Here is a 27,500-nt window from a genome sequence, read left to right as displayed (position 1 = left end):
CGGCCCGTGGAAACGCGCTTTTCAGGTAACGTTGGATCGCTTTTAGTCACAACTTTTGGGGCAATCGCGCATCGCCGGGTGGAAGTTAGGTAAGGGCTTTGTGCGCAGTTCTCGACTTTTGTGGCGCAAAGTTGTGAAAGTCGTGTCAGATTACAGCATCGTTAAAGACGCGCCCAGGCTGAGCCTCGGCGCGCAACTAACATTTAAAAAGACGCGCAGTTGGACGCGCGCGGACTTGTGGCTTATGCTTTTATGCCTAAATGGATGGAAGGTGAATTATGTACGATTCACATGCCTCCGTGGTGTTATTGCGCTCTTTTCAAAGTTGTTATTTGGAGTGGGATATGGCCTGAGAGCCCCTCCAACACCTTCCAAACAAACGCGTCTTTCTTGTCGACGGAAATAGTCCACAGCCATAAAAGAAACGTCGCGCGCGGCATTTTTTGTGAGCCCTTTAAACTCCATTTGCTTTCACTTACAACAGGAGTTATAGGCACGCTAGTATGGTGCCTAACTGGCTCATAACCTCTAGGTGTGAAGCCAGAGAATCGATTGATCTCACAATGGCTTGTGCAGTTATTCCTAAAAGCCCGCGAGGCTCGTGGGCGAGCAGGGGCTTGCACTGTATTACCCCGGTGTATTACGTGGGACAAGCAGCTGTGTGTGGGGCAGAGATGAAGCCCCCTGTGCACAGAGTACGCTTTATGTGGAAAATAAATGTTGTGCATCCTTCCTCTTCCTTATCAGTTTCACAAGGCCACAATGTTGATGCTGGCTGGAATCGTCGTCCTGCACATAACCACCATCATCCTGCTGCTGGTGGCCACCATTGATAATGTGAGTCCTGCAACAACTTCCAAAGCCTAAACCCTTCTACCCTTTATCAAACATACACTCTATTCCAGCTGTGTAGTACATATACTGTAGTAAATAGTTTCAAGCCCAGTATATAGGCAACACACACTCATGTCCTGTGTGCAGTAGTTGTATTAGTCTGTAACAGTGGTGGAAGAATAACTCAATTTTTCAACAAAAGTCTAGTTACAGGAGCAAAAAGTTACTCAAGTAAAAGTATGACATGAAAAACTGTACTTAAGCAAAGGTATTGCAGTAAAGAGTAAAAAGAAGAATTGTTTCAGAAAGACATTGAGAACTATTAAAACATCAAAAGTGTTATGTATTTCTTTTTTTAAATCATTTTTGTTCAACAGAAACAACTGAACTGACTTCCTAATTGTTCTAGTTCTTTTTATATGAATATAAAACGCTAACTCAAACTATGTTCAAAAGCCATTTCATGTGGTAAAGGACTCAGGAAAAGTACTTTTACTCTTAAATCCAGTTAAAGTAATGTAGTAGAGTAGAAAGCATAGATACCTGCTCACAAATATAGTGGAGTAAAATTATCTGTAAAAAATGTACTTATACCTAAAACAATGTTACTTAGGACAGTACTTTTGTACTTTGTTACTTTCCACCACTGGTCTAATGTGTGGCTGTGTGCAGGCCTGGTGGGTCACCGATACGGTCTCCACTGACCTTTGGGGCCGGTGGGAGATGACCAATTCAGTCTGGCGCTACTTCAACCTGAAAAACTACCCAGAAGGTAAAATATTACAAATGTTTGAATTCTGTTCCATGATTTTCACTTTTGTTTTAGTTGTGACACCTGCAGCTGAAATGAAGCCTGCGTAAATTCAGCCTGGAAGACCTAACTCCATCCATCTACGTCAAGGCCCCATGGAAGGACCCCTTTCCCCAGCGCCATCATCGCACTCAAGCGGGCGCCCGCCTGTCCGTCTGTGAGAGTCAGATCCCTCACTTCACCATGGACTCTCCCAGGTTTCTGCGCTTATCCCAAAGAGGTTATGCAGTTTTTCCTGGCCAAAGAAGTAGGGTGAAAGGTCAGGGGGCGTCTGCACCATGGCCCTCGCACCTGCTCCTCATCCCCAATCAACGCTCAAGTGACTCCTCCCTGCTCCCAATCAGCACCAGGCGGTCACATTTAAGCCCTCAGGCTGATGGCTCGGCCGCTCAAACCGTACTGCGACCCACCACCTCCCCTGCTCCTCCTCTGCATTCCCCTCATCCTCTACCTCTTCACATCTACCACCACCAGTCTCCAGGCTCCGGGGGGAGACATCTAATACAAATAGATCATGGAGTGCCCATGATTGCAACGTCTTCCGCCGGGGTCTGAGCGCCAAATAACTCTCGAATAAAGCTTGCTCAACAGTCCATTCTCGTGGTCTCTTTGTCTCTCCAGGGTGAAATACGCTGATGTGATCATCAGAGACTAGTTGCTAGAGTTTATTGTATATTTTCTTTTGCAGATTATCTCCAGACTATTCAGGCCACATCGGTGCTTGCCTGCATCTTTGCCATCCTGGCTTTGTTTGTGTTTGTGGCTCAGCTCTTCACTCTTCCCAAAGGCCAGAGGTTCACCTTCACTGGTATTCTGCAGGCAATCTCTTGTAAGTAATCTGAGGCATCCACCAGAACGAAATGTAGTTAGGCTTGTCTTTTATGGCTCTACTTTAACAAAGAGATAAGATCTAATCCACCTTGTCATTTAAATGTCATCCAACAAGCTCAACAATTAGAAACACAACGTAAACTTTTAAAATCATGAATCATGGTTACTAAGGATATTGGACATTATGTGAAAACGAGACAGACAAGCGTGATGGGCGGCTGCTGTCACAGCGCTGCAAAGTAAAAACATTATTTATGGTGCTTAGACGGCACATTGTCATAAGTGGATATCAGTGGAAAATGAGTATGGTGAAGCGGTCATTTGTCACAATAATAGCCCAGGCGTCTCTGCTCTATATTCTGCTGTGTGGTGAGCCATAGCCTTGAGTTAAAACAATAATGACTTCTTATATGCCTGGGTGTGTGTGACAGTATTCTCTTGTCTCCTCAGGCCTCTGCATAATGATAGCTGCCTCGATCTACACGGCTGAGTTTCACACCAGCGAGACAGAGGGAAGCTACGGCCACTCCTACGTGCTGGCCTGGATCTCCTTTGTCTTCACCATCCTTTTAGCCATCACCTACTTTGTCTTACGGAAAAAGAGCGAGTGAATAAAAGGAGGTCCTCAAATTGTATGCTTTTGAGAAATTCTATTTTTTTTAAAAAACATTTTTTAAACATAGGGTTGTCAAGTATATGAATAGCCATTTGCAGCTATACAATAACAATTATTTAGAGGCAAATTGAGTTGTAACCCAACATGAAGGGCTAATGTGATGTGTGTTAAAACATGAGAAGAAAACTGCTGTGATTGAAAAAAATTGAATAAAAAATAGACGTAAAGCACGAGGTCATTTAAACATAAGAAATAGGTGATGTTGAGTGTAATCATGTTGTGCACCTAAAATGTGTCCCGTGTGCTTCCAGTAAACACCATGCACTGTTGGCACAACCGTCTACATCCATGCAGTACTTGAACAATCAGGAGAAAAGTCAATACTTCTAGTACATTCTTTTATTTTTTCATGATTTTACTGAAGTGTAGTGTATCCATATGTGACTATGTACAATATAACCATATTTTTTGTACCGAGTGATTTAACCATGTCTTTTGTGCCTATATTGGCTGCTATATGCATGTATATGAGCAACAGTAAAAGCAGTAAAGAAACTCAACCAGGGCGGACAATGGTGGTGTGCCATTTCACTGCTATAGACAGTTTTGTTTTGTGTGTAACCATGGAGTTCAAGCCATATCAGTTATGAATAAAAAATTCAACAAACAATTTTCCTCATTATCTGATGCAAATAAATAAATTTCACAAGAGTTCAGTTAATTAAAAACATCTTGCTTTGTTAATCAAATATTCATTTTGAATGTAAAATAACTAGAAAGTATAATTTAACTTAAGCCAAAGTACATATCTATCCCTCTTCAACAACAAGACGGCAAAAACATCAGGCCTAGGCCTTACAACAGACCCAGCCAGAAACAGGAATGTTCCATTCTATAAAGACTGGTTCCCAGAGGAAGTCGGTAAAATCAGAGGAGCCTAAATGCCTTGTCCAGACGGTGTAATGCGCTCTTGCACCACTAGATGGAGGAGGTGGTTCTGCTCAGCTGTTAGAAATGGCCTTTGAAAAAACAGAATCTTATCATAATATTGAGAATCAAAGAAAAGGCAAGAACAGTTGGTAAATGACATTGCTCATGTGGATGACTTACCAAAGTTCTGTTTGAAGGGACTTAAGGGATTCTGTGTCTTTTTCCTGACAAGCCATCTGCAAAACATTTATCATTACACAAACCAAATAAGGCGATCAAGATCAACTTCACTATCTTTATGCTGAGGTTCTATTATAGTTAATTTATTAGAGACTAATTTGAAGAAATGGGTGCCATAAATAAACATTAATCATGTGCTTTGATATTGGTTTTCTTAAAATTAAGACAAATGCAGTAGATTTGAAACAAAAATGCAATGCTGTGATAGTCAAAGACAAACATTCATATTTCATTGTAATAAGACTGTATGAGGCCGGAGCATTAGGAAATCCTGAGAAATGTTTAAGAATGAGAAGAATGACACTCACCACGACTGATTGGAGGAGCAGGAAGACATTTTCAGGCAGGAAGGTCACTGAAGGGCAAAGAAGATTCACATTTAACTGTTCATGTTTTTTAAACGTTTTAAAATTTTAAATGTCATAGATATGCCATATTGTACACGTGTATAAATGTTTTCAACACCTTGGCTGTGTGGGTCGAAGGATTCCCACGCATATCGCTCCAGGATTTGTGCGTGTTCAGGGAGTAGTTTCTGAGGCGGAGGCTACATAGGAAACAGTCAAGGACAGCCATTAATGTAGACTGCACATCAGAATTAAAAGTCTTTTAAAAGTGGTTGTTTCTTTAAAAGTGCATTAAACATATACAACATATATACAAATTCATAATAGTCAAGCATTTTGAAATGATACATTTTTTAGCCCCCCCAAAAATGAATTACCTCGAGCAACATGAGCAATAACACCCTTGAAATCTCACATTTGGCCACAATATCCAGAAAAGCCCCTACAACAGAGTCATTTATTAGAAACTTTATGAACAAAATAGGAAAATAAATCTATAAATCTATAATCTATAAATGTTCAGTGTCTCACCAACAGGGGTGCTAGTTCCTGGAAGCTGGAGTCCTCTCTCCTGACAGATAAGCTGCATTTCTGTGAAAACTGACAATGCACCGTCATAGTCACCTGTGAAAATGAAAAGCATTATTACATCCAACTATTGTTAAGACAACAATGTTAAATGTAAAACAAAAAGTACAGAACCCACGTGTGAGTATTTTACAAGTGGCCATTTCTCCCATTGACAACAGGGCTTCAATGGGCGTTTGTGACTGCAACTCTGCTGCCCTCTGGTAGTGAACAATAGCCTCTCCTGGTCGGTTCATTTCCTAAAAAAATCAATAATTGATTGAAGCCCCTAAACAGCAAACCAATGATGTATTTTTTACAGTTTACCTTGAGTGCATTTCCAAGTTCGAGCGACAGACTGGCAGCCATCACAGGCTGGTTCATCTCAATGTAAACCTGCAAATCATATGTACAGCTGCAACATTACATAATCTCACACAAACATATTTAAATGCCGTGGATCATGACTACCTGCTCACATAATGCAGTATATTTGTTTGAAACAGATGATGGTTCATCATGGCATCACTACTGTTTTTCACAAATCAAACATCTGGATGAAGTGAAGCGCACCTTAATAGCAAAGCTGTAGCAGTTGAGAGCAGCCTGGAGGTGTTCATCAAAACCTGGAGCCTGCAGAGCCCTGTTCTCTTTCTCCGATGTGAGGAAGAGGCGGGCAGCATCTGTTAGGGCTAGAGCCTCTCCGGGTGCATTAAACAGAGTCTGCTCACACCTACAGGGTGTTGCACATTCACAAAATGGAGCAGCAGGATCAAATGCTGGACCAATATGCGACAGGATTATAGGCTACACTAAACAAAACTCATAATGACAAATGAATAGTTTTGAAACATGTGTCTATTAAGCAACAACCTAGGATGCATAGTGTTAAACATCATCCTCTTAGACTAAATGTGTAATCATTGTATACAGACTCATCTGTTCAGATTCTAGGCTTCAAAATGGAAATTATGAATAGAATGACTTACAGTCACTGAGACATAATAAAAAGTAGCATAAAACTGATATTACTTGCATCTTATCTGCAGTGACTTGTAAACCCCAAAGTTGTTGTCCTTTAAGCACTGTCAGACATATGAATTGGATTTATTTAACTTATTGCACTAATTATAGACAAGTAATAGGAGTGGCAAAAAACTGTCTGAAGCCCAATCACATGTTGGGCTTTAAGGAAAGCATCCCTGCTGCTTTCAACAGATCCGTTTCAAACACTGTCATTGCCATAATGTGCACGAAGTAATCAGTTTATTTATGTATAAATCTCTCACCGAGCCATGGCCAGGTTGCAAAAGGCAGCATACTGCAAACAGTCTTGCTGCTTCAGCTCCTTTGCCAATTGACCTGAAACACAAGATACACAGTGATGGGATGTACACGTTACAGTTATTAAGTCACCTGCATGAAAGGACACTTACCAAACTGCTCACTCGCTTCAGCAACATTGGGTTTCCGAAGAAAGCGTCTGCAAAAGCAAATATACAACTTATACAATAAAACAAATGGTCATATTGGACCGACAATCCTCAAAAAAACAAATATTGCTTTTTGGGACAGAAACATTCAACTATATATGAACTATATAAGGATATGATCTTTACTTTGGAGCACTTTTCAGGTATGAATGTAGAAGTCTGGCAAATCACAGTGACTATCCAACCAGTTTATCATGAGCAACAGTAGTCTAATATTCACTTTCATAATATAGATTAATTATTATCGAAGTAATATTAGTGCCCTGCCCTTAGTGTTGTTTGAAGCTTAATGACACATGAAACATTGTCTGGATGCATCTGTAAGCTACTGTACGATTTCTATTTTTATAATAACAATACATCAAACAACTGGACTCATGTTTTCTCCAGGATACAATAAAATATGCAATTAAATGACAACCCAAAACGCAGACTTAGGATAATTCTGCTTTTCTAAACGTAAATGATATACCATAACACTGGGTACTATTGAAATAACTGTGTAACGGATGATCACACGGAAAATGTACTTTAAGATAGCATTACCTCAGTACGTCTATTGAAAAATACGGATGAATGAATCATTGACATAAGATTTGTTATTGTCTGACAGACGGATTGGCTGCCATCGCTGTCAAAAGTGTTTTTAGCCTCACGTTAGCCTTTGGCCACAACAGGCTAAGCTAACCAGTCGTAATAGAGCTACATAATCTACAGCCCAGAACTAATGCAGTTTTAGTCGTAACAAACATTATGTAGAAAAATACAAGTCTTACTTTTTCAGCTTATTCGATACAGCGCGATATCTCGCCAGAAAATCGCCTTCCGCAGCCATGATTACAAGAAAATTAACAAAAGCCGGAAGTAAATTTGACAGAAGCACTTTCATTGGTCAATTGACTAGAGAGCGTGCATTGTCATTGGTGGATGTCCAGAGTATTTTTAAGTAATATAAATATACAACATAGGCAGATTTTGATGAACCCAGAAACTGTAAACATTATAATTGGGGTAAAACAGGTTAAATTTGTCCATTCTAAGATGAGTTCATGAGTGACTTTTTTCCATTGTCCGTCTGTCAGTTATGGTGTCGGTCCAGTCCATAGTCGTTGGTGCAGTTTGTGTTTTTAATGGCCTTTTTCACAGCTGCCAGTAGTATGTTCCAAAGAGACCCATTTATTGTGTCCATGGCAGGAGTTTTGAGGCCCAAATACCTCAAATTGAGTGGGATGGTGGTGTTCAAAACAGTCTGCAATGTTACTTTCTGCCCAAAATATTTGTGTGCAACAGGACACTCCCAGGACACCTGATAATGGTGTGCCTGCCGGCAACTACAATTTCTCCAACATTCAGCCCCTGCCTGTGAGTATGGAGCACTTTGACATGGTGTTATAAAAAGAAAAAGAAATAAACGGGTCACTTTCTTCCAACAGAATTCCTTCCAGACATGGGACTTTGTGGTCCTCCTTTGTGAAGTATATTTCCCCCTCCTCATCAGTCAGAACGAAATAACCCTCTAGTTCCCATTTAATTTTGATTTATTTAGTAAATTGGTTGTCCGAGTCATTCATGCATTTATATACTTAATGTATAATTCCCATTGAAAACTATGATTTATATGCCCATATAAAGATTTTAGTCACAGGGTTATAATAATCGTTGCTTTGTTTTATTTCTTGAATATAATAACTTGTTATTTGTAAATACTGTAAAAGTCTTGTTACCCCAAGCAAAATTATTCTTTCAACACATCAAAGCTGTCTAAGCTTGCTAAAAAAAAATGCATTTTGATCTCCAAATATTAAATCGCTTGTTCAAGATTTTAACATTTGAACATCATTGAATTTATACGTTTTAATTCGCTTTTTCTATGTCGTGAGCACAGATTTTACCCAGGGATTCTCAGCTTCCTCTTTGTAGGGACCTCCGGCACAATATTACATTACATACTATTGTGCCTCGTACTCTGTACTGGGTCACACCAGTACAGTAATGGCATTAAAAGTTTTCATAGACACACTCAAATATTCCGTCCTCTTGCTTTTTAGCAGCGTCTCTCACCTACAATTAATAAAACACATGGTTATAGTAAAACAATGCTCTTCATATGATACAGTTTGTAGATTACACATTGATTGTTACTTACTGTCTTTTGAGCGTCGTTTTTCTTGGGTGTTTTGGCTTTTTGTTGGTGTCTCTTTCCACCAGCAGAAGCAGCAGCAGAGTGGTCCAGCGCATCATAAACAGACCTTGGACGAGCCTCTAAACTCTAAGAAAATTTGTTCATATTATTGATAGTGTTACTTAGGTTAAAAGATACATATCCTGAAATGTCTTACTGCGTAGAAAGATGTGGAGTGGGCCGGTTCAGCATTTGCAGTGTCTCCCTTCTCCTTTTGTGTTTCAATACTTTCCTTATTTTGGGTTTTGCAACATCCCTTTTAAACATTTTAGAAGTGACTGCATAGTTTGACTTCATTAACTTAAAACGTTAGCATAATATTTATCAAATGTACTTATGAATTAATTATTAACTTAATAGTAACAAAATGTCACAAAGTAAAATTTCATCATTCAATGTTTTTTCCAGTCTTACCCCAGTTCCTCTAAATACATAGACGGTTCCTCCCACACTGAAGACCAGCAGCAGAGCAGTGATTACAGACACAATGATGACCTCGGTATAGTTCCACACCTCCTTATAACCACTATCTGGAAAACAATGGCACATGTAAAGGGCCATGTTATGTAGACTCTGAAACATCCAATAGCAGCATCATGGGATGTTCTACACACTGGTTTAAAAAGTTAGAAATATATAAAAATAAAAATGTATTAGTGGGGTTCACAAGAATCACATTCACAACATTCTAAGCCACATTATAAGAGTGTCAGAGGCCAGGTCAGAATTACGTGACAATATGTATTATTAAATGTAGATTATCTGGTTTGTTAACTGTTACTATCATTGTAATTACTTCAACATGCACACATGAACCAAAACAAGAGACTCTTCTCTGTCTGCAGAAATGTATTAGGTGAAATCACTTTTTTATTGAGGCAAAAGTGTGGGCATTATTCAATCACAAAAGGTCACGTTGTTGTCAGTGTAAAGGACTTTAAGCCAAGATGAATAATCATACCCCAGACCAAAAGTCAAAGGTTCAACAATTAAAAATTGGTTTTGATATTTCTTTCAAAAAAATTAAATCTCCCATTTAAGCCTCTGCCCTGAAATTATGACAGATTCTATCATTGTGAACATCGTTGTGAACATAACCTATACCATAATTTCAAATGTCAATATTGGATATAAATATAGTTGGCTATAAATAATAACAAATGTCCTACTAAGTTAAATAATAGTTTATTATAAAAAGTGTTCGAGGTGAGCTATTGATAAATTGAATAGAACAGAGTGGTTAGATATTGAATTGTACTCACCTCTCACCCTTAGAAACCAGAAGGCCTTGGCAGTTTTAAACTGACAAAAATACTTCCCAGAGATTGTCACGTTTTTAACAACAAATGTGTCATAAATGTCATGTTCTGTTGTTGTTGAGATTTCAAAGACATAGATGGTGTTGAGAAGAGAGTCAAAACAAGTTATAAAGTCTGATATATTGCGAGGTTTCTTCAGATGATATGAAATGTTGAGATTTTCTCCTTTAAGAGCCACAAAAACACGTGTTTTAAAGCATAGTTCTGTAAAGAAATCACAAAGTCAAGATTTAAAATGTCTCTCTCAACCTTTACATATCTATTGACAGTTGTAATCTTACCTATTTTATGTCCATTTGTAGAAGGATATAAAAATAATAACAAGAATGCACAATGACTGAATGCAAAGCTTTTGGTGACAGGACCCATGGCCTTTCCTTTATGGCAGATTCAATGTTTAGTCGTTTATCTGTAACGAGTTTCCTCTTTGAGACACTTACACTTCCTCAAAACGTTGTATTTGTTTGGCTAAAGCCTGGCCCACGTCTTGAGTAATGACATTTTAGTAATAAGCACACGCAATAGGCCTCTGTAAAGCAGCTGCACAGAAAAAGTACTGGCTTTCTAAGCAACATGACCAATACAGGAGAATGCTAAAGGTAGAATTAAACAAGTCCAGACATTTTCTAGAGGTTTTAAATTTAAAAAAAGCATGGTGACTTTACCAATAAGAGAAAGTTAAGTTTAAAAAAATGCAAATACAAAAAAATTAAAGCAGTTCTTGTGTCGCTTTGACGGTATAAAAGTAGATCATGTTGACTTGTCTCCACAGTGGGGCAGTGTAGAAGCACAACATGGACGCGCACCTGGTTTAAGAGGTTTTGAGTTCAAAGCCAAACTAGAGAACTCCTGATGTGAGAGAGAGTGAAGAATCCACATGAAGGTGACAAACGGCCTGACGTTGATGTAATGCAGCTGTGGACGGTCTTTGGTCCAGGAACTCACTCTTTCTTTCTTTCTTTCTTTCTTTCTCTCTCTCTTTCTTCTCTCTCTTTCTCTCTTTTTCTCTCTTTCTTTCTCTTTTTTTCTCTCTCTTTTTCTTTCTCTCTTTTTCTCTTTCTTTCTTTCCCTCTCTTTCTCTTTCTTTCTTTCTCTTTCTTTCTCTTTCTTTCTCTTTCTTTCTCTTTCTTTCTCTTTCTTTCTCTCTCTTTCTCTTTCTTTATTTCTTTCTCTCTCTTTCTTTCTCTCTTTTTCTCTCTCTTTCTTTCTCTCTCTTTCTTTCTCTCTCTTTCTTTCTCTCTCTTTCTCTTTCTTTCTTTCCCTCTCTTTCTCTTTCTTTCTTTCTCTTTCTTTCTCTTTCTTTCTCTTTCTTTCTCTTTCTCTCTCTTTCTTTCTCTCTCTTTCTCTCTCTCTCTCTCTCTCTATAGCCAAGAGAAAAGCAGATGTTAACATTTGTCTTCCCTCCCGCTCTAATCCTGCATAACTTTCTCCCATTTGTTCAACGCTGACCTCAACTGCAGACAAAGACAGCTGGAAAACAAAACATCTGCATGCCAGAGATGATGACAGGATAATCCATTCCACGTCTCGTCCCTTTATTCATTATTCAATTAGGATAACAAACCCCCCCCCCCCCCCCCCCCCCCCCAGTGCACAAAACACATAATAACACATGTTATTATGTGTCATTGTTTATGCGCCTCAGTGTGATGTTTTAAGTTGAATTTCGTGTCTGTTGCATGGACCACAGCCATTTACTCTGCATATACCTGTGTCATGGAGTGAGGGGATGAGCCATAACCAATCTCCAAGAGGCGTGCTCCACATCTGGCAGAAGAAAAACAAGAGTTTCAGCTCATAAATTGCAACACACTAACTTCCACACTTACCGACTGCGCTGGATCTTGTGGAGTCTTTTTTTTTTACCAGCCGATGGTAGAAGGAACATCGAGGAGGAGGTAATAAAGTGCAATCAGCGGGACAGTGACAGTGAAGCGCACTTCAAAACCACCTTGGCAAAGGATTTCCCCCTCGGACTTGAAGCGGGCTCGTCCTTCGGACAGTAAGTGCTGTTTGTTATTTTAAAAAAGACGCAAAAGGGAAATAGGTCTAATGGTGGTGTTAGTGTGCCAGGAGGAGGGTGTTCAATGCTGGGATTTTCGCAGCATCTTTTCGGAGAGTCCACATTTATGTCTGCTGAAAATGTGAACAGGATTTCTCCACTGACTCACGGTGTTACTATCATGTGATTCAGTCCTGCTTATTGTCACTTTTTGGGTTGCCAATAACTGTCTTGATTGCCATACTTGTTTATTAAAGTGTATGACATGTTCTTTCTAATCATTACTTTGTTTGGTCGGATATTACGTGTGGCAAGATTAATTAAAAAAAAAAAAAAAAAAAGTTTTGCAACAGTAAGTTACAGTTTGTGAAGGAAAATGTTTAAAATTAAAGTTGAACATTACAAGAATCAGAATCAGAAAAGGTTTATTGCCATTAATGAACAGAATTCACAAACATAGGAATTTGCTTTGGTGATTTAATGCAACATAAAACAATGAACAATGATAAAATGATAAAACAACCCATATAAGTCAAACATAAAAAAAACAATTTAAATCTGCTATAGGATAAAATAAAAAATAGGCTATTAGATAAAAACAATAAAAACAGTCTGAGAGCTGAATAGAGCTGAGTTCCCTCTGTCAATGTCATCAAACATTCCATCGAAATTCCATCTACATTTACACCAAACACACACATTTTCTGTTGGGTGACACATTCTGACAGTCTAAACAATTATTTGATCAAACAAAAGTGTTATTATTGTCAAATCCTAACTATTGTGTAATTTATATGGATTTTGGCCCTTGTTTACAATATGGTTGCTAGGCTTTATGTTCAATATTCAGACTGTGCATATCATATATCCATGTTTTAAAGGGTTCAATAGTCTTCTGGTCAAGGTAGAGGGACACAAATGTTTGCTGCAGCCACTACTTATTTCTGCAGTTGCATGTAGTAGGTTTACTTTTAAAAGCAGATTAACTATCGACCTGCCACCGTAAGTGCGGCTGTTGGCTGATAATTCAATGTTTGGACAATCCTTGTGTGTACATATTTAGACCTTTAAAATCAACTAAGTCTGTTTTGCTTTTTCTTGTGTCTGAAGCTCGCAATGGCCCCTCACACACTATTATTGATGCTGATGGTTGCCACGGCAACAGGGGCCCGTTCAGGCGGTGAGGAGAATGAACTGGATTATGGGTACTGGAACTACAGAGAGGGAGGTAAATCACCACCAGCCTGTGTTTGATCTGAAGAAGACGCGCTTGTAAATCTGCCGGTGACAAAATATGTTTGAAGTTGTGGATTTGAAAGAATAATTTATAGTGATGATAAAGTCAATGATGTCAAGAGCTGTGGCTCCTAATCAGGTCACGCTCATTACAACACACTTTTCTAATTTGCAAGTCTATGATGTGATTCCTGTTGTTTTGAAATGAGATCCTGATGGTGTTGTGTTTGTGCTTGCAGCTGACCATGTGAACGTGGCTTCAGTGCGCAGTGTGACCCGAGTGTTGGACGTGTGGGGAAAACGCATCTTCAATGAGATCAAAACTTTACTGCACTCTCAGCCGAGCGCGCTGCTGCCGGACTACTCCCGGTACGTCCAGACGTTAGGACAAGCATGGAATAAGTATACCGTACTTGAAAGTACTGCTACTTTTATGTCACAAATATTCCTGCTACTTTGAAACTTGTTCAACTTGTATTTGGTGGCAATTATAAGACTAGTATGGGTCTATCAGTTCTACTCATTGGCAAATAATGCACTCATTTATTCATTTTGGATTCTTCACATTATATCTATCAGTGGTAAGCCCCGATTGGGGGAATTAGTCATTTGAACTTGGTAATGGACGATTGAAAACCCTCACAGTAGCATAATATTCATTATTGCCCGCGGGACCAGCTTTGATGGGACAGAGTCTCTGATCTTACTGCTCTGCTCTCTCTCATGCTTTACTGAAAAGTGCGGTTCCTCATTTCCTCCTGCAGGGTGCGCCCTCTGTCCGAGTCTGTCAACGACCTGTTCAGGGAAGTGTCGCTGCTGCATCGGCGCATCACGGAGCTCACCCATCGCTTAGCAACCCTGGATCCGTTCCTCCGTCACCACGGTTACCGCGGCGAGGGGGAGAAGGGGGCGTTGACGCCCCTAAGCGTCAGGGGGGACGCACTGGCATTGGCAGAGCCTGGCAGGCCAACATCCAGGGGCACGCGCGTCCTGCGGAGGAGACGAGTGAAGATCTTCAACAACGGCGGGGTCAAAGTGTTGCAGCCGTACACGTAAACTGCCCTCACTCTACACGCGCAGAGCAGAGATTATAGTAGCAGTCCTAAAAGCTGTTCATACGAGTTAATAAATGTTTACAACACGTGTTTGGGTTTTCAGTTCTATTCAGAGTAAATTAACTTGCATTGCTATCACTACTTCCAGAAGTACATTAAAGTAATTGTGAAAAGTAATCCCTTACCTGTTTGAGCGACGGGACACGTGGTTCATCCGTATTTGGAACTGCGTAGTAATCAGGCCCACTTATTTTATATAGGCCAAGATTAAATAACACTCGAGAAAAAATAGAAATAAATAGTGAGCGAATTAATGAATTATAAAAATTGGCAAGTCTGCTAATCAAGTTGAGTCTTCCTCTGATGACGTGACTGTATCGCTTTCTCGATAAAAGCCTTTTGCACACAAATCGTGCCACGGCAGGTTGTGATTCAAATGATGCCGACACAAAGTCATTGGGACAGACAGGGGGGGGCTATTGGGACAGGCAGGGGGGGGCTATTGGGACAGGCAGGGGGGGCCTATTGGGACAGGCAGGGGGGGGCCTATTGTCTAAAACACACAATTATAGTGTGTTTGCTTACGGTCACGGCACATGTGCAGCAGTGTGTGGGCAATAATACCGAAGTTCATGCCTTCATTAAAAGTTTGCCAAGTGTTTCTACAGCAACCAGTTCCTCTCCAGCGCCACGCTCAGTCCACGCACGATGACATGGGCTGCTTTAGTTTTACACAATCACAATCTGCATGTGCTGGTGCTGTAGTGCTGATGTAGCTTTCTCTTCCATGGTGTAATCTGTGCAATCAAACATCCCCGCTTTCCCGTTGCTCCCCTCCTCTCCACTGCTTACTGCTACATGTGGGCGGTAAGCTCTGGCTGTACTTTACATTTTAGTATTGTTTTGTCAGTGCATTGTTGCATCCAATCCAGTTTTGATGCTGTGGCAATACTGTATAAATCTTCTTCTCTGCCTCTCTCAGCTCACCCTCCCCTCTCGGTCTATGGAAAAAGAGCCAGTTGCTAGGTAACTATTAATTGTCAAGAAGTAGTTACATGTGTTGCAATGTTGCATCTTGAGCTTGTTGGGTTGGTGTGAGGACTAAATAAGTAGGAGAGTGACTGATGATGAGATTATTCTAAATGCCCTGGCTTCGGTCTATGGAACACGAATATAAAGTCTGTGACGATATGTACGGAGTTGAGTACATTTGGAGGTTTCTTTAAATAACTTCTGTTGCTGGACAGGGCGTTCATGGAGTAAAGAGGAGTGAGGGGGAGTTTTGAGGCGCTTTGATCTCTGCTGCTCGTTTTGCATCACTTCTCCCATTTCAGACCATTTCTCATTACACTTTTCCCCATTTCTTGCTTTTTTTCTTATAGTCTTTTAAACCTTTTGTCCAACGCAGTGAATAACATCAATCTCGCATGCACATCTTGTTTATGAAGGTGACAAGGGCACAGACAAAAGATTTAATGAAGACCCAAAGATGAAACTCGCCTGTGTCAATTATCTTTAATAAGGCCAAACAATACGCTCCATGGATGACGCAGTTGGAGAAAGGGGACCATGATGTTCAAACACATTCCTACGACAAATGCAAAACAAGTCCAGATGACATGTGACCTTTTTTATTAATACTTAACACTTTTATTCCAAAGAGACAGAAGAATAATATTTCTCAGCACTTATGTTCACATTGACTGTGTGTAATCTCTTTTTAAATATTACTAAATATTAAGTCAAATTTGAAATACTCTCTTCACACAAGTAATTTCTCTTCATACAAAAATGTGAGGGTGAACTAGAGTTTTTATCGTATATTTACATTTTCACAATCTGTACAGCTCAGGGACAAAAAGAATCAATCTTCTCTGCCAAACAGAAAAAACGATTGAGTCAAAGAGGAGAAAGAGTCATTGTAGAAATGATAATCTATTGTGCTTTTCTTGTTGTGTTACAATTTATCATTTTACCAGGTCAAAAACGCAAACAAATCACAGGAACCTCTTTTCATCATCATCAATCAATAAATCATTGCACATATCTTGGCCTGAAGTAGCTCAACAAAATTTAACAATCAAATCTAATCAAAGATTAACTAGCCAAATAGCTCTAATCTCTGGTTATTTGTAATAATAAAAAAAATTCTAAACTCTATGTGTGAGGTATGTACATAGCTTTATAGTACGTGTAGACTACAATAAACAGTTGCCTTGCACTGTCTCTCGTCCAAATGAGCACACAGAGGTAATCAAGCGTATGTATCCAGGCACATACAACAACAGGGAAAAATAGAAAGATGAAATGAAAAAGGCTTTTCCAGTGACAAAGAACCTCATTAAAACCATTTACATAAACTATATCAAGAAAACTTTTGAAAAAACAATAACAGTAAAAGCATTCTTATCCTCATAAGATTGTAATCAGTTCAGCCATATTTTTAAACAAAATTTAAACCCATAAATCGGTGTCTTCTCTTGCACAAACACACACACACCTACAGTACTACATGGATCAGTTCCAATGAAATTCCAAATAATCCAAATATCATAAAAATGCCCATTTGCGGGCTGAAAGTTAAGATGTAAAACAAGAAAAGGAAAGTAATTATAAATCTACACATGCAAGTCCTATAAACCCCTATCATACATACTGACTGTAAACTAAGAGAATAAATCAGTTCTATTAACAAGGAACTATTAATCAGGTAAATGGAATCAGAATTTGCTTTGGTGTAAGATTTTAGTTTGAATATCTATAATTGTGGCTCATGATCAAAAGATAGTGAGCTCTAAACGTTAATTTGCAATGGGCTTGATGCTAATTAAATGTGTTTTTGTGCCATGTATTACCTTTCCATGGTGTCTCTGATGTTTTTTGGCCTCTGCTCCCTCAAGTAGCAGGTACAAGTATGGCAACTTGGCAAGTACAAGTATGAACCAAAAGGAAAAAATGCCAGCGTAAATATAAATAAACAAATAAATATATATATATTGGATAATATGTATTTTAATCTAATCAATAAAGCTCAATTTAAAAAAAGAAACGATATGGTGGTATGTAAAATTAGGGTTTGTTGCAGCCCTTAAGTTGAATAATCATGCACCTTCAATCAAAGGGGACTTATCTTGAAGACAGGCAGTGTTTATAGCTGTAATCGCATAATAATTAAGATGTCAGTTGCTGAGTTTTGTACCAAGGCCTGACTGCCTGACAAGAGCCCATTGTGTTATTCTGTTATGGCCAAATAAATTAAAAGATCTTTTCAAATAAATCCAGTGGACGTTCCCCAGCATCATTTTGTGCTCAGACTGAGACATGGCGAGGTGGTATTTTGGGTATTTTGCAAAACTATTTATGTCAGGAACGTTGACAGTATGGTTTACCTCCTGTAATCCTGCCACGTACAATGCATAAAAATGAGAGCCCGCTTTTGGTGTGTGCAAGAATGTTTTTCCACCTTAGTATAATTCAACTCTCATAAATCCCTTGAGTTGGGCTTTGATGGTCTTAACGAATGACTAGTAGTTGAAAGTAGGGGCATATACCAACACAAAATATCATCATCTGAATATCTGAATTAATTATTTAAGGCACATAGAGCTCAAAATTCAGAACCCATTTGGTACTGCCTGACCAAAGAAAGAGAGAAAAAAGGCAAATCAGTATGATGTCACCTTTGTTGCTTGAATTGTAATTGTACAGTACATAATATGTACCCAGGAAGCCATGCCTTTTACACATCACAGCGCTGAGAAATTTGAAAAGTGAATGACAGGAGCCGGCAAATAGTCATTGACATGAATCTTCACTTTGACATCCATTTTACTAGTCTCCTGCAAAAATGGTAAGCTAAGAAAATAACATTTTACAAATATGAAACATGAACTATCAAATGGTTAAAACAATTAAAACAATCATAAAACACTGGAATAATATTCAGTAATATCAATATTATCTATACAGTTATTATTAATTTACCCTGTTAATACAACAGAAATTCTGATTTCTCAATTGTGATTGTATTTCCGTACCCCAAAAGGTTTATTTTAATGTCGGACTGCAGGAGGGAGGGAAAGACACTGTGCGTAAAAAGAGAAAGGTGGGGACACTTTTCCCCTCCCTCCCAACCATGACTCAAAGAGTGTCAGAACAGCACCAAAACCTCTCCCTTTCATCAAAATATATCCGCTGAAGGACACCACCAAGGCTTGTGATGATGTGGCCTGTGTACATTGTCCAAAGAAATCCGTTTATTGGAGTGCGAACATACACAGTATTGTGTCTCATTCACTTCACACAGCTTGAGCTGCACCTGTTCTCAGTCTCCCAAACCCATTGTGTTGACATTCACACATCTGACTCAATGCTGGACAGCTTTTCATATACATGTCCATTGGCACCATTGAAGGATCTCTGTCCTGGCCCCAAACCTAAAGTGTCTCTGCCTCCAGGCATAAGCTTGTTGCCGCCATGGTGGTTGCTCATAGGACCTCCCACCCCACCCAGACAGAGCTCGTTTGGATACCTGGGGGCCATATTGGACATCACCCCAGCAGTGGCAGATGCAGGCAAATAGGAAGTAGCTCCCATTGAGCCCCTGAAGTCCCCTCCTCCTCGGATGTTGTTGAGAAGCTGCTGCTGCTGTTGCTGCGTCTGTGGCTGTTTCATGTAGTATGGTTGGGCACCGTGTAAAAGACACTGGTCGTCGTCGAACGTGGGGATGAAAGGGTTCTGGTTCACCTTATCTGGGTAGAGAGATTTAGACAAGGAGTAAGTCCCGGCCCCTCTGCCGCCACCACCACCACAGCCCCCACCTCCCATCATTGCCCTGTCTCTTTCCCTAAAATCTCGCTCCCCCACTGAGCGCTGGCGCAGCCCTCCTTCACCTCCATGGAACAGACTGAACGATGACCCTGCTTTGGCCCTGTTTCCTAGTCCTCCAAACATAGGGGAGTCCCTGTCTACTGTATACCTCTCAAACATGTGAGCATAAGGACTCGGACCTTCCATAAAGCGGTCTTTATCTTTTAAACTCACACTACGGGGCTGAACATGCTGTTCACCCATACCCCCGCCGGTGCCTCCCTTGCGTCCTGCTCCCTCCCTCTGCAGGTCCACAAATGTGTCATATGAATGCTGCCTTCTCAGGACCCTTCCGCCGGGGCCTATTTTCCTTCGCTGTCCTGGAGTTTGTGTTTGGGTTCCTCCTACACTACTCTTCCCCCCTGGGAACACCATATTATCCTCACTGATATTGTAAAGGTTGCTTGGCTGAATTTTACCGGAATCACAGCGCTTACAAGAAGCAGAGCTGGGACGGCTGCAAGTACCACCGACCCCACTAGCTGGGCATGCGCCTCCACCTCCATGATGACAAACGCTGTGGCAGTTACGACACTCCCAGTCTCCCCCTGCTATACCCCCTCCTCCAATCCCTGAAGCACCCTTTTCCCAACAGCTGTGGGCCTGCTGCCCTGCCGATACTGTGTTCTTGACTTTACCTTTGAGGAAGTCTTCTACTGGCACTAAACTCTTACAGACACCACCACCACTAGCACTGCCCACACCGCTTCCTCCACTTCCTCCCTCCTGCTCCCACATGGCCTTGCCCTCCTTGGAGCGAAACTGCTCCCCATAGAACTCTCTGAGGTTCTCTTTTTCTTTGCGGAATACGTAAGGAGAAGAATTACCCCCTCCAGCACCCCTCTTCCGCTCCAGGGGTGGAGAGACCGCGCGGTGTGCCAGGGACCCGTGGGGGAAGTGGTGGTGGACGGTGTGGTGGTGGGGCCTCCTCCTGAAGCCACTCAGCTCTACATCGTCATGCTCCCGTCTGCATTTGGCCGAGGCGGGCCTCTTTTTCAGACTGTCCCTGTACTGCTTACGTCGTTTGTTGTTTCCTTCCAGGTTGCCATAGGTGACCGTGTGCGTGGAGATATCCGAGACGTCATCGCGGACATTCCCGTCATCGCCCCCCGATCCTGCCCCTCCCCCACCACAGTACCTCTCGTGACTGCCGATCAGCCCAGTGCTGGATGCTCCTCCTTTGAAAGAAAACCTGCCGTACACATTGCCAGCTTTGAACCCTCCCTGGCCGGAGTCTGCTTGGGTGTGGCCGGCAATCAAGTCAAATTTATTAGTGTTCCTGTGGGTCATGGATGGGCGGGGCTGCGTGGTGAAGATGGGTGCAACCCCTCCCCCTAAACTGTCACAATCAAACATACCCCCTTCCAATGAGCTAGCGCTGCCTAAGCTACGTGGCCTATTGGGCGGGGGGCCAGACATACCCAGAGCTGAGGCCGGGTGGTGGTGCCGGTAAGGGTCCTGGTACAGGTTGTTGTCCTTCAGGGGCAAGTTGCCAAAAGTCCTCTCCACATCGCCAACGTAGTCACTAAACATGTTGTCCTCTGCCATATAAGGAGGAGCAGTCTTGCAGTCCATGGGGTGACCCACCAGGCTACGCCGGTGCTCCTGGATGTCATAAATAGCAGACTCACGTCCGCTGTGACTGTACTCCAGGGCAGCGTGCGGAGAGCCATTGATACCTGGCACGGCAGTCATATCCTTGGCCGTGCGAATTAAACGCAAGATGTTGGAGTGGGTGTTGTTCATGTTCTTCTTCATGGTGGACGAGGGGGAGTCGCCCGTTGACTTGTTTTCCTCAATTTGAACACCGTGGATGCAGCTGTAGATTCCCTGGAGTGAGGAAATGAGAGGGGAACAGGAAGACACACAAGGAGAAAGAATGTGAGACAGGTCAAGGAAGAAGATGAGAGCAGTCCGGCTTAAGGCTCAGTGTGAACAGCATAATGGATAAAGTGTAGAGGATACAATCAACACCAAACGGTCGTCACAGAAACAGACAGGCAGAGAGTGGAGGCAAACAGGGACAGACAGAGGCGGAGAAAGGTTAATACATCGCTATGTTCTCTCTGACCACCCACTTGCTTACACACAATTAAATGGTAATAGGGGCTGAGTTCATGAATGACTTTTCTCAGGGGAGCATCTTGGACATGTGAAGATACTGCTCAGCTCTTCACTTTGGCAGCAGCTGAGCAGGGGACAGAGCAGATCAAAGCCCTGATTGATAACAGCAAGCTCAATCAATAGCTTAAATCAATATGTTTTAAATTCACCTAACCCCGGCTGATCTGGTTTGGTTTCCTTGCCTTAACACTTTGCACCACAAGTAAGTAACCCTTTTAAATGCTGTTATTACTTGTGTGAATGTGCATGTTAAGGGCAAGTTGTAAATAAAAATGGTCATGCAACAAGTGTGCAGGCTCATCTATTACCTATATACATTGTCTGGTCAGCTTGTTTGACAGTGAAAAGCTAGAATTGTCAACTCTCTTTTTTATCTTTATTCTATGCCACTGTTGCTGCTTTGTCTTCTTTCCTGGGCGCTGCGATGAGAAGCAGAAACTCCAATGGGAATGTCAGTATCTCCTACATCTATAGCTACAACCGCTGCACGGGCAATGGGAAAAAGGTTACAGTTTCACCATTATAGTCATTCTTTTCTATCCAGCATTTGCCCTTTAGCTGGCTTAATTTTTTTGTCATCTCTCTCAGGCCTTCTAACCCTTTGGAAAAAAAAATACCTTTTGCTCGTCTATACCATTATATCTTTAGAGCCAAAATGTAAATTGTACTGAAGACAAATAATGTTTGAAATGTCATAAAACTTGAATATAACTAAAACAAAAATAGTTAATCAATATTTTTGGTGGCTTTGTGGTCATATTTGTAACAAAGATTCTCTTTTTTATGCTCCAAAAAGTCAGGTAGGTCAGGTGAATCATTCTATTACCCCGACTGATGCACTACACCTTAGGTCTGAAAACAACAGTTAATGTGATTGTTCTGTCAGGAAGACAGAGGTCATTTCTAAAATAAAACAAGCACACTCACTCTGCTAATGGAGTAGGTGAATCCAGGCTGTCCTGAGCACACGCCCATGAAGCAGAAACGCAGTTGCCAGTAGAATAAGTGTTCACAGATGAAGGTGAGGAGTGACAGGAGCATTGCGGCTCCAAGCATGTAGAAGACGCCCGCCATGTTGTCAACGTCCAGCTGACTGCTCATCACCTCATTCTTCTCATTGTGGCAGATGCCTGTGAGCCACAAGGCCTCCAACTCCTCCATCTCACCTGCATCAAGTACACACAGAAGTGAGTGAGAGCCTGGTGCTCGGGTGGGTCTGCCCCTGTCAGAGCCCTAAAACAATGGGAAGGGGTCTCATGTTCATGCCACACTTGTTATGTTGCATTACACTGACTAATCTACCCTCTCATCGCTCAAAGATCATCTCTCATCTTATTATGGATTGCTCATGCCAAGCTAGCCTTTTGTGTTATGGGGGGAAAATACTGCCCACTGGGATTTACTATGGGAGGATTGTTGTGCGTCTAAAACATATTATCTCTTTGTATCCCAGGAGGGCTGCTAAAGGAACATAGTTTGTACCAGTGCTAGTGAGTTTCTTATAGCCAAGCATAATAAACTTACTATTGTCAAGATTGTGGACGAATTAAAGACTATGATGTGTTAATTTGCACTGATGTTCTTGCACTGGAGGACAGTATTGTATCATGGGAGGAAATGTAGAGAGTGTTATAAAGAGCCAGGATTTTTTGCATGTCGTGTGGTGGCTAAGAAGCTTCTCACATTCCCAGACACTCTGCTGCATGGCTACAACTTTGTGAACACCAGAAATTAGGTGAGTGTTTCACCACTCGACTGTGTCAGGCATAAAGATGCAAAATGATTCAACTGCATCAAGCTAAAACTGACTATATATCATCAATATGCAATTGCTAAATCCTTGGATGTTATTCAACTCATCATCCGGCAATAATACTACACATCATTTTGTAACTACAACAGCATTTAGCTATAATTATTATTTATGATATTGAATTTAGTGTTGCATAAGGGGGAAATGATTATTAAGTCTTAACTTATTTGTAAAATTCAATTTATTCACCATCATCTTTCTTGCAATACAGTGATCCCTCGTTTATCGCGGGGGTTACGTTCCAAGAAGAACCCGCGGGAGTCGAAATCCGCGAAGTAGAAACCTTTATTTTTTTACAGTTATTATACAATGAAATACTCCATAAAACATTGAAGCTCACGCGCGGTGCCGCTCTCATCGGCGTGTCCCGCAGCTCACGCGCTCCGCTCTCACCGGCTTCGCAAACTTCAATTTGGCAAGCGGTTTTACGTACGTGTACATATGAATCCATAACGTTATTGACACACAGGTAGAGAAGACGTGGAGAGACTGTTTAGCCAATCAGAATGCAGAACACAATGGATGATGAAAATCCGCGAAGCAGCGATACCGCGAAAAGTGAACCGCGTTATAGCGAGGGATCACTGTACACAATTTCCTGATAATTATGATATTAGTTAAAGCATTTGGTTACTACACACACCCCACAGTCGAAGTGGATAGTCGAAGGCTTTATTGGACAGGACAGCTGTAGCGTGAAATGGGGAAAGAGAAGGTAGAGACATTCTGCAAATGGTCGACGTGGGGAGGTTGAACAATCCCAAGAGCAACGCCCTAAACCACTGCACCACCATCAAATTTGCTTTGTAATTAACAGAGCTTTATAATGAAACCCGGTGCAAAGCGTAAACAGATGTCAAAATCAAAAATAAATGCAAATGTCTTCTGGGCTGTGAATACTACAGTGAAATGTATCAGCTGTGACCAACAACTGGACAACATGCACAGGCTTCGCATCTACAGGATTCATCGTAGCTGCATCTATGATACATCTCCAGGTCAATATCAACCTGTCTCGGACAAACAGCCTTTGTGATGCACTGTCTGCTCCTCCAGGGCAACCACATAAACACAGTCTGCCTCAGCGACTGCAGGCTTAAGTGGCCAGCTGGAAGCTCTATGCCTGTTTTTCTGATTTAAGATAGTTAAGATATGTCACGTTTTTGGAGTAGTACTAAGTACTACTTGAATATTGACTGCACAGTTGTATAATATAGATAAAATATCAATAAATATAGGGCTACTTTAATGGTTAGAAGTAGTAACAGTATTTGTTTTGCAAAAGTATTAAATACTTTTACTTTAATATTTGTTGACTATGTATAATGAGGTCTGATTTTATTTTAACTTTTTGTTTTGACAAAATACAATTTGTTAGAGAACTTCAATTGTTTACCATCTCCAAATAGCATGAGAATGGCCAGATCCACAGCTCGTTTCCATCCTGAGTCTTTCTGGATTGCAATGCCGTAGCCTGTGGACGCAAAGACCTTTCCACTGCCGATGGTGACCAGCTTACAGCCTTCGTCTCTGCCTGCCATGTAATTCAGCACTGCTGCGTCATAGATGAATGCATCCAGTTTACTGCAGAACATGTAAAGAAAGAACAGAAAAACAATGTAAACTTGATGAGTAGAATTTATTGTAATTGTCTTGGTATATTATGTAGTAGTAATAAAAGCTTACGATAATAATCTCATAAATTGGTCTATAAATTTGCACTGATATTTGTTGGGCTATTATTATTCTAAGCAAGTTTGCTGATGATTATCCTTTCAATCGCATCAGGTATTCATGGCAATTCATTGAAGGAAATGTTAATTGAGAGAAGGGAAGTGTACAATATACTTAATAGCCACGTTTATTGTCGAATTCTCCCCGTAACCTTCAATCTGCACAGCTAAACCCACCAAACCCTCGCAGCTGTTGTGCTCACATTTGATGGATAAAGTGATTCAAAATCATAAAATACCAGATACAATACAGAAGCACTTAGAGCGACGGAGGCGGCAGATGGATTGAGTGAAGAGGAAAGAGAGGTATTAGCTAGCTTTCAGATTTCACCACAAACCACAGGCGCTGCTGCTATTCTGGGGTCAGTGGCAGGCGTATACACAGCTCCACTGACTGCCCACCCACTTTAACCACAATGCACTGTCGTCGTCTGTCTGCTCTTCCTCCATCATCTTTTCGCTCTATTGCATCACGACAGTACCTCACAGCTCCACTCTCTCTTTCCCCGCTGATCCTTTCATCTCCCTCATCCCTTCTATCCCCATCTGTCTTCATCCTCACCCAGACTTCAAACTGTACAGCGCCTCGTCTACGTTCTTCTGGTGGAAGCTGGTCATGTAAGCGTGCATGTCCCGGTAGTTGTTGCGGATGTTGCGCTCCGTGCTCCCATTGGGGACTGTCCCGAAGCGAAAGGGTGGGGAAAACTCGTTGGGGTTCTGGAACTGTAGTGAAGAGGAAATAGGAGAGAAGGACTCGTTAGCATTAAAGAGGCACTGAGCTGCATCCAAAAGACTTAATTGCACTGTTGAACACAACCACAGTTCTTTTGGACGCTTCAAATGAACTCAATGCCCCACATGAATGGACAAATAAGAAGTGCTAGTTAAGGACACGTTTTATGGTCAATTCAAAATGAAAAGTTGACCAAGCAGAGCAAGAACATGCACATTGTACTTGTCACTGTAGAGTAAGTCAGTCAATAAGTAAAACAAAATGAACATTACATTCATCAAATATATTTGTGGTGTGTGTGTGTGTGTGTGTGTGATTGGTGAAGGTCGGAGGGGTCAATGATGCTGTCAGCCTTGCTTAGATCAGTCTGCCCTAATGTAGTTGGGGCAGTAGTACAATAGTAGCTGACCCTCACAGAGTATGGAATTAATCAACTTTGAACATCTGGAAATGCAAAATATAAGGCCTAAACCCGGCTGAACATGTGTAATGAAAACAAATACTCGAAGTGTCAGCTGCCATTGCATATTTACAGAGAAAATAAACCTGCTTGTAAAGGGCACAGGAGAGCGCAATATTCATAGCAGGTAAGGAGGTGGTTACAAATGAAAAAGTTTTCACAAACTCCGCCACACAACGACCACTGTAAGGCTTCTCTGATTGGCTGTTGTTCCTTGCTGGAACCTTGCTATTTGACAAATCGTTATAATACCACGACAAATAATCTCACAAAAATTGCTACTAGGGCCACACCTCCCTGAAGTCGTGGAGAGCTAATCAGGCTAAAAATCCTCTAGTGTGCAGCAGGCCAGATGCATTATTATTGCTCTTGTTCCCTCGTCCCCAAATGCGCACACTTTCATCATGAGTTCACACCTTTTTGTCTGACAGGCCCGACACCTGGTCCACATACTCTTCCTGGATCATAAAAGCAGCCAGGTTGGCAGTGTATGAGGCCAGGAAGATGACAGCGAAGAAGGCCCACACCGACACCATGATCTTACTGGTGGTTCCTTTGGGATTCTGCACCGGCACAGAGTTGTTAAAGACCAGACCCCAAAGCAGCCAGACAGCCTTACCGATGGTGAAGGACGGTCCGCCAGGCTCTGAAGACACAAACACAGACCAACGATTCATGTATTATTTCATTTACATTTACACATGCTGCTACTGAAAAGTATATTTACTCCTCATCTAGGGCTGTCATGATGTCAAATAATACTTTTATTATTATTATAATTCACGATTATTGATATCCTTACAAATCTAGAGTGATTAATTATTTGATTGTAATTATCGTGACAGCTTTATGACTGAACTTTCTGAATTATAAAGTAAAGTTGATGTTGAATTTCGTTTTTTTGGGAGGGCTTATAGAAAATGTCATTCAATGTATTCAGTTGTGAATGTCAATGAGGGATTACACCGATTTAAAACGGTTACGCTTATCGATTAACCAGATTATCAACCCAAATTGACCAAATCATCTTGACGTCCCTGCTCCCCATCCAGTCGTTGGTGATTACATGTGCTGAATGGTGCACTTCTGCCCACTCTCCAGCGCTGTGACAACCCGCTGTTACGGACCGGCCCTGCACCACCTACTTCTATGGCAGTATGACAAGGTAGTGTGCGAGAAACACAGTCCACCGGAGCACTGTGAGCATCTGCGAACTGAAGCTTTGCGAGGAACGAGGCGAGAGGATGGGGGGGTGATGGCTGAGCAGCAGGTTACAATTATTCTACAGCTGGAGCGTTGCTATGG

At 41.3% G+C, this 27,500-nt stretch overlaps 5 protein-coding genes across 12 annotated transcripts in view; 2 read left to right on the top strand and 3 right to left on the bottom strand.

The window, feature by feature from the left end:
- On the top strand, window positions 1-3,125 carry emp1 (epithelial membrane protein 1). Its single transcript, XM_072462746.1, has 5 exons — window positions 1-25; window positions 748-837; window positions 1,507-1,606; window positions 2,334-2,474; window positions 2,927-3,125. The coding sequence occupies exons 2-5, from the start codon at window positions 763-765 to the stop codon at window positions 3,085-3,087; spliced, it is 477 nt and encodes a 158-aa protein (XP_072318847.1). The 5' UTR covers window positions 1-25; window positions 748-762; the 3' UTR covers window positions 3,088-3,125.
- Window positions 3,126-3,856: 731 nt separating this feature from the next.
- Window positions 3,857-7,563, bottom strand: f8a (coagulation factor VIII associated). The gene is made up of 12 exons (XM_072462745.1): window positions 7,446-7,563; window positions 6,613-6,659; window positions 6,466-6,538; window positions 5,750-5,909; window positions 5,504-5,572; window positions 5,316-5,436; window positions 5,141-5,233; window positions 4,987-5,051; window positions 4,728-4,809; window positions 4,571-4,617; window positions 4,203-4,258; window positions 3,857-4,111 (listed from the first exon to the last, which is right to left on the bottom strand). Exons 1-12 carry the CDS (start codon window positions 7,556-7,558, stop codon window positions 4,030-4,032), a joined length of 1,008 nt encoding a protein of 335 aa, XP_072318846.1. The 5' UTR covers window positions 7,559-7,563; the 3' UTR covers window positions 3,857-4,029.
- A 755-nt stretch (window positions 7,564-8,318) lies between these two features.
- nfam1 (NFAT activating protein with ITAM motif 1) lies at window positions 8,319-10,611 on the bottom strand. Its single transcript, XM_072463345.1, has 6 exons — window positions 10,452-10,611; window positions 10,114-10,374; window positions 9,266-9,381; window positions 9,009-9,107; window positions 8,816-8,938; window positions 8,319-8,730 (listed from the first exon to the last, which is right to left on the bottom strand). The coding sequence occupies exons 1-6, from the start codon at window positions 10,537-10,539 to the stop codon at window positions 8,668-8,670; spliced, it is 750 nt and encodes a 249-aa protein (XP_072319446.1). The 5' UTR covers window positions 10,540-10,611; the 3' UTR covers window positions 8,319-8,667.
- Window positions 10,612-12,045: 1,434 nt separating this feature from the next.
- LOC140377740 (uncharacterized) lies at window positions 12,046-14,552 on the top strand. The gene is made up of 4 exons (XM_072463285.1): window positions 12,046-12,172; window positions 13,283-13,400; window positions 13,648-13,777; window positions 14,173-14,552. Exons 2-4 carry the CDS (start codon window positions 13,289-13,291, stop codon window positions 14,462-14,464), a joined length of 534 nt encoding a protein of 177 aa, XP_072319386.1. The 5' UTR covers window positions 12,046-12,172; window positions 13,283-13,288; the 3' UTR covers window positions 14,465-14,552.
- A 1,526-nt stretch (window positions 14,553-16,078) lies between these two features.
- Window positions 16,079-27,500, bottom strand: part of grin2bb (glutamate receptor, ionotropic, N-methyl D-aspartate 2B, genome duplicate b) — a 77,009-nt gene continuing 65,587 nt past the window's right edge. For 5 of the 8 annotated variants that reach the window (XM_072463958.1, XM_072463957.1, XM_072463956.1 and 2 more), the window contains exons 12-16: window positions 26,612-26,841; window positions 25,565-25,725; window positions 24,666-24,853; window positions 22,384-22,622; window positions 16,079-21,162 (exon numbers count right to left, since the gene is read on the bottom strand). In XM_072463958.1, the coding sequence (XP_072320059.1) occupies window positions 18,817-21,162; window positions 22,384-22,622; window positions 24,666-24,853; window positions 25,565-25,725; window positions 26,612-26,841 (3,164 nt within the window). In that variant the 3' untranslated portion in view covers window positions 16,079-18,816. The remainder of the gene's footprint in view (window positions 21,163-22,383; window positions 22,623-24,665; window positions 24,854-25,564; window positions 25,726-26,611; window positions 26,842-27,500) is intronic. The other 3 variants (XM_072463962.1, XM_072463963.1, XM_072463964.1) reach the window with 3 other exon arrangements.

The sequence above is a fragment of the Eucyclogobius newberryi genome, unplaced genomic scaffold (assembly GCF_026437365.1).
Source record: "Eucyclogobius newberryi isolate DKJ021-1_F unplaced genomic scaffold, fEucNew1.0.hap1 SCAF_4, whole genome shotgun sequence".
NCBI classification, from domain to species: domain Eukaryota; kingdom Metazoa; phylum Chordata; class Actinopteri; order Gobiiformes; family Gobiidae; genus Eucyclogobius; species Eucyclogobius newberryi.
Note: the sequence above shows the minus strand (reverse complement) of the source record. Positions and strands in the feature narration are given on the sequence as shown.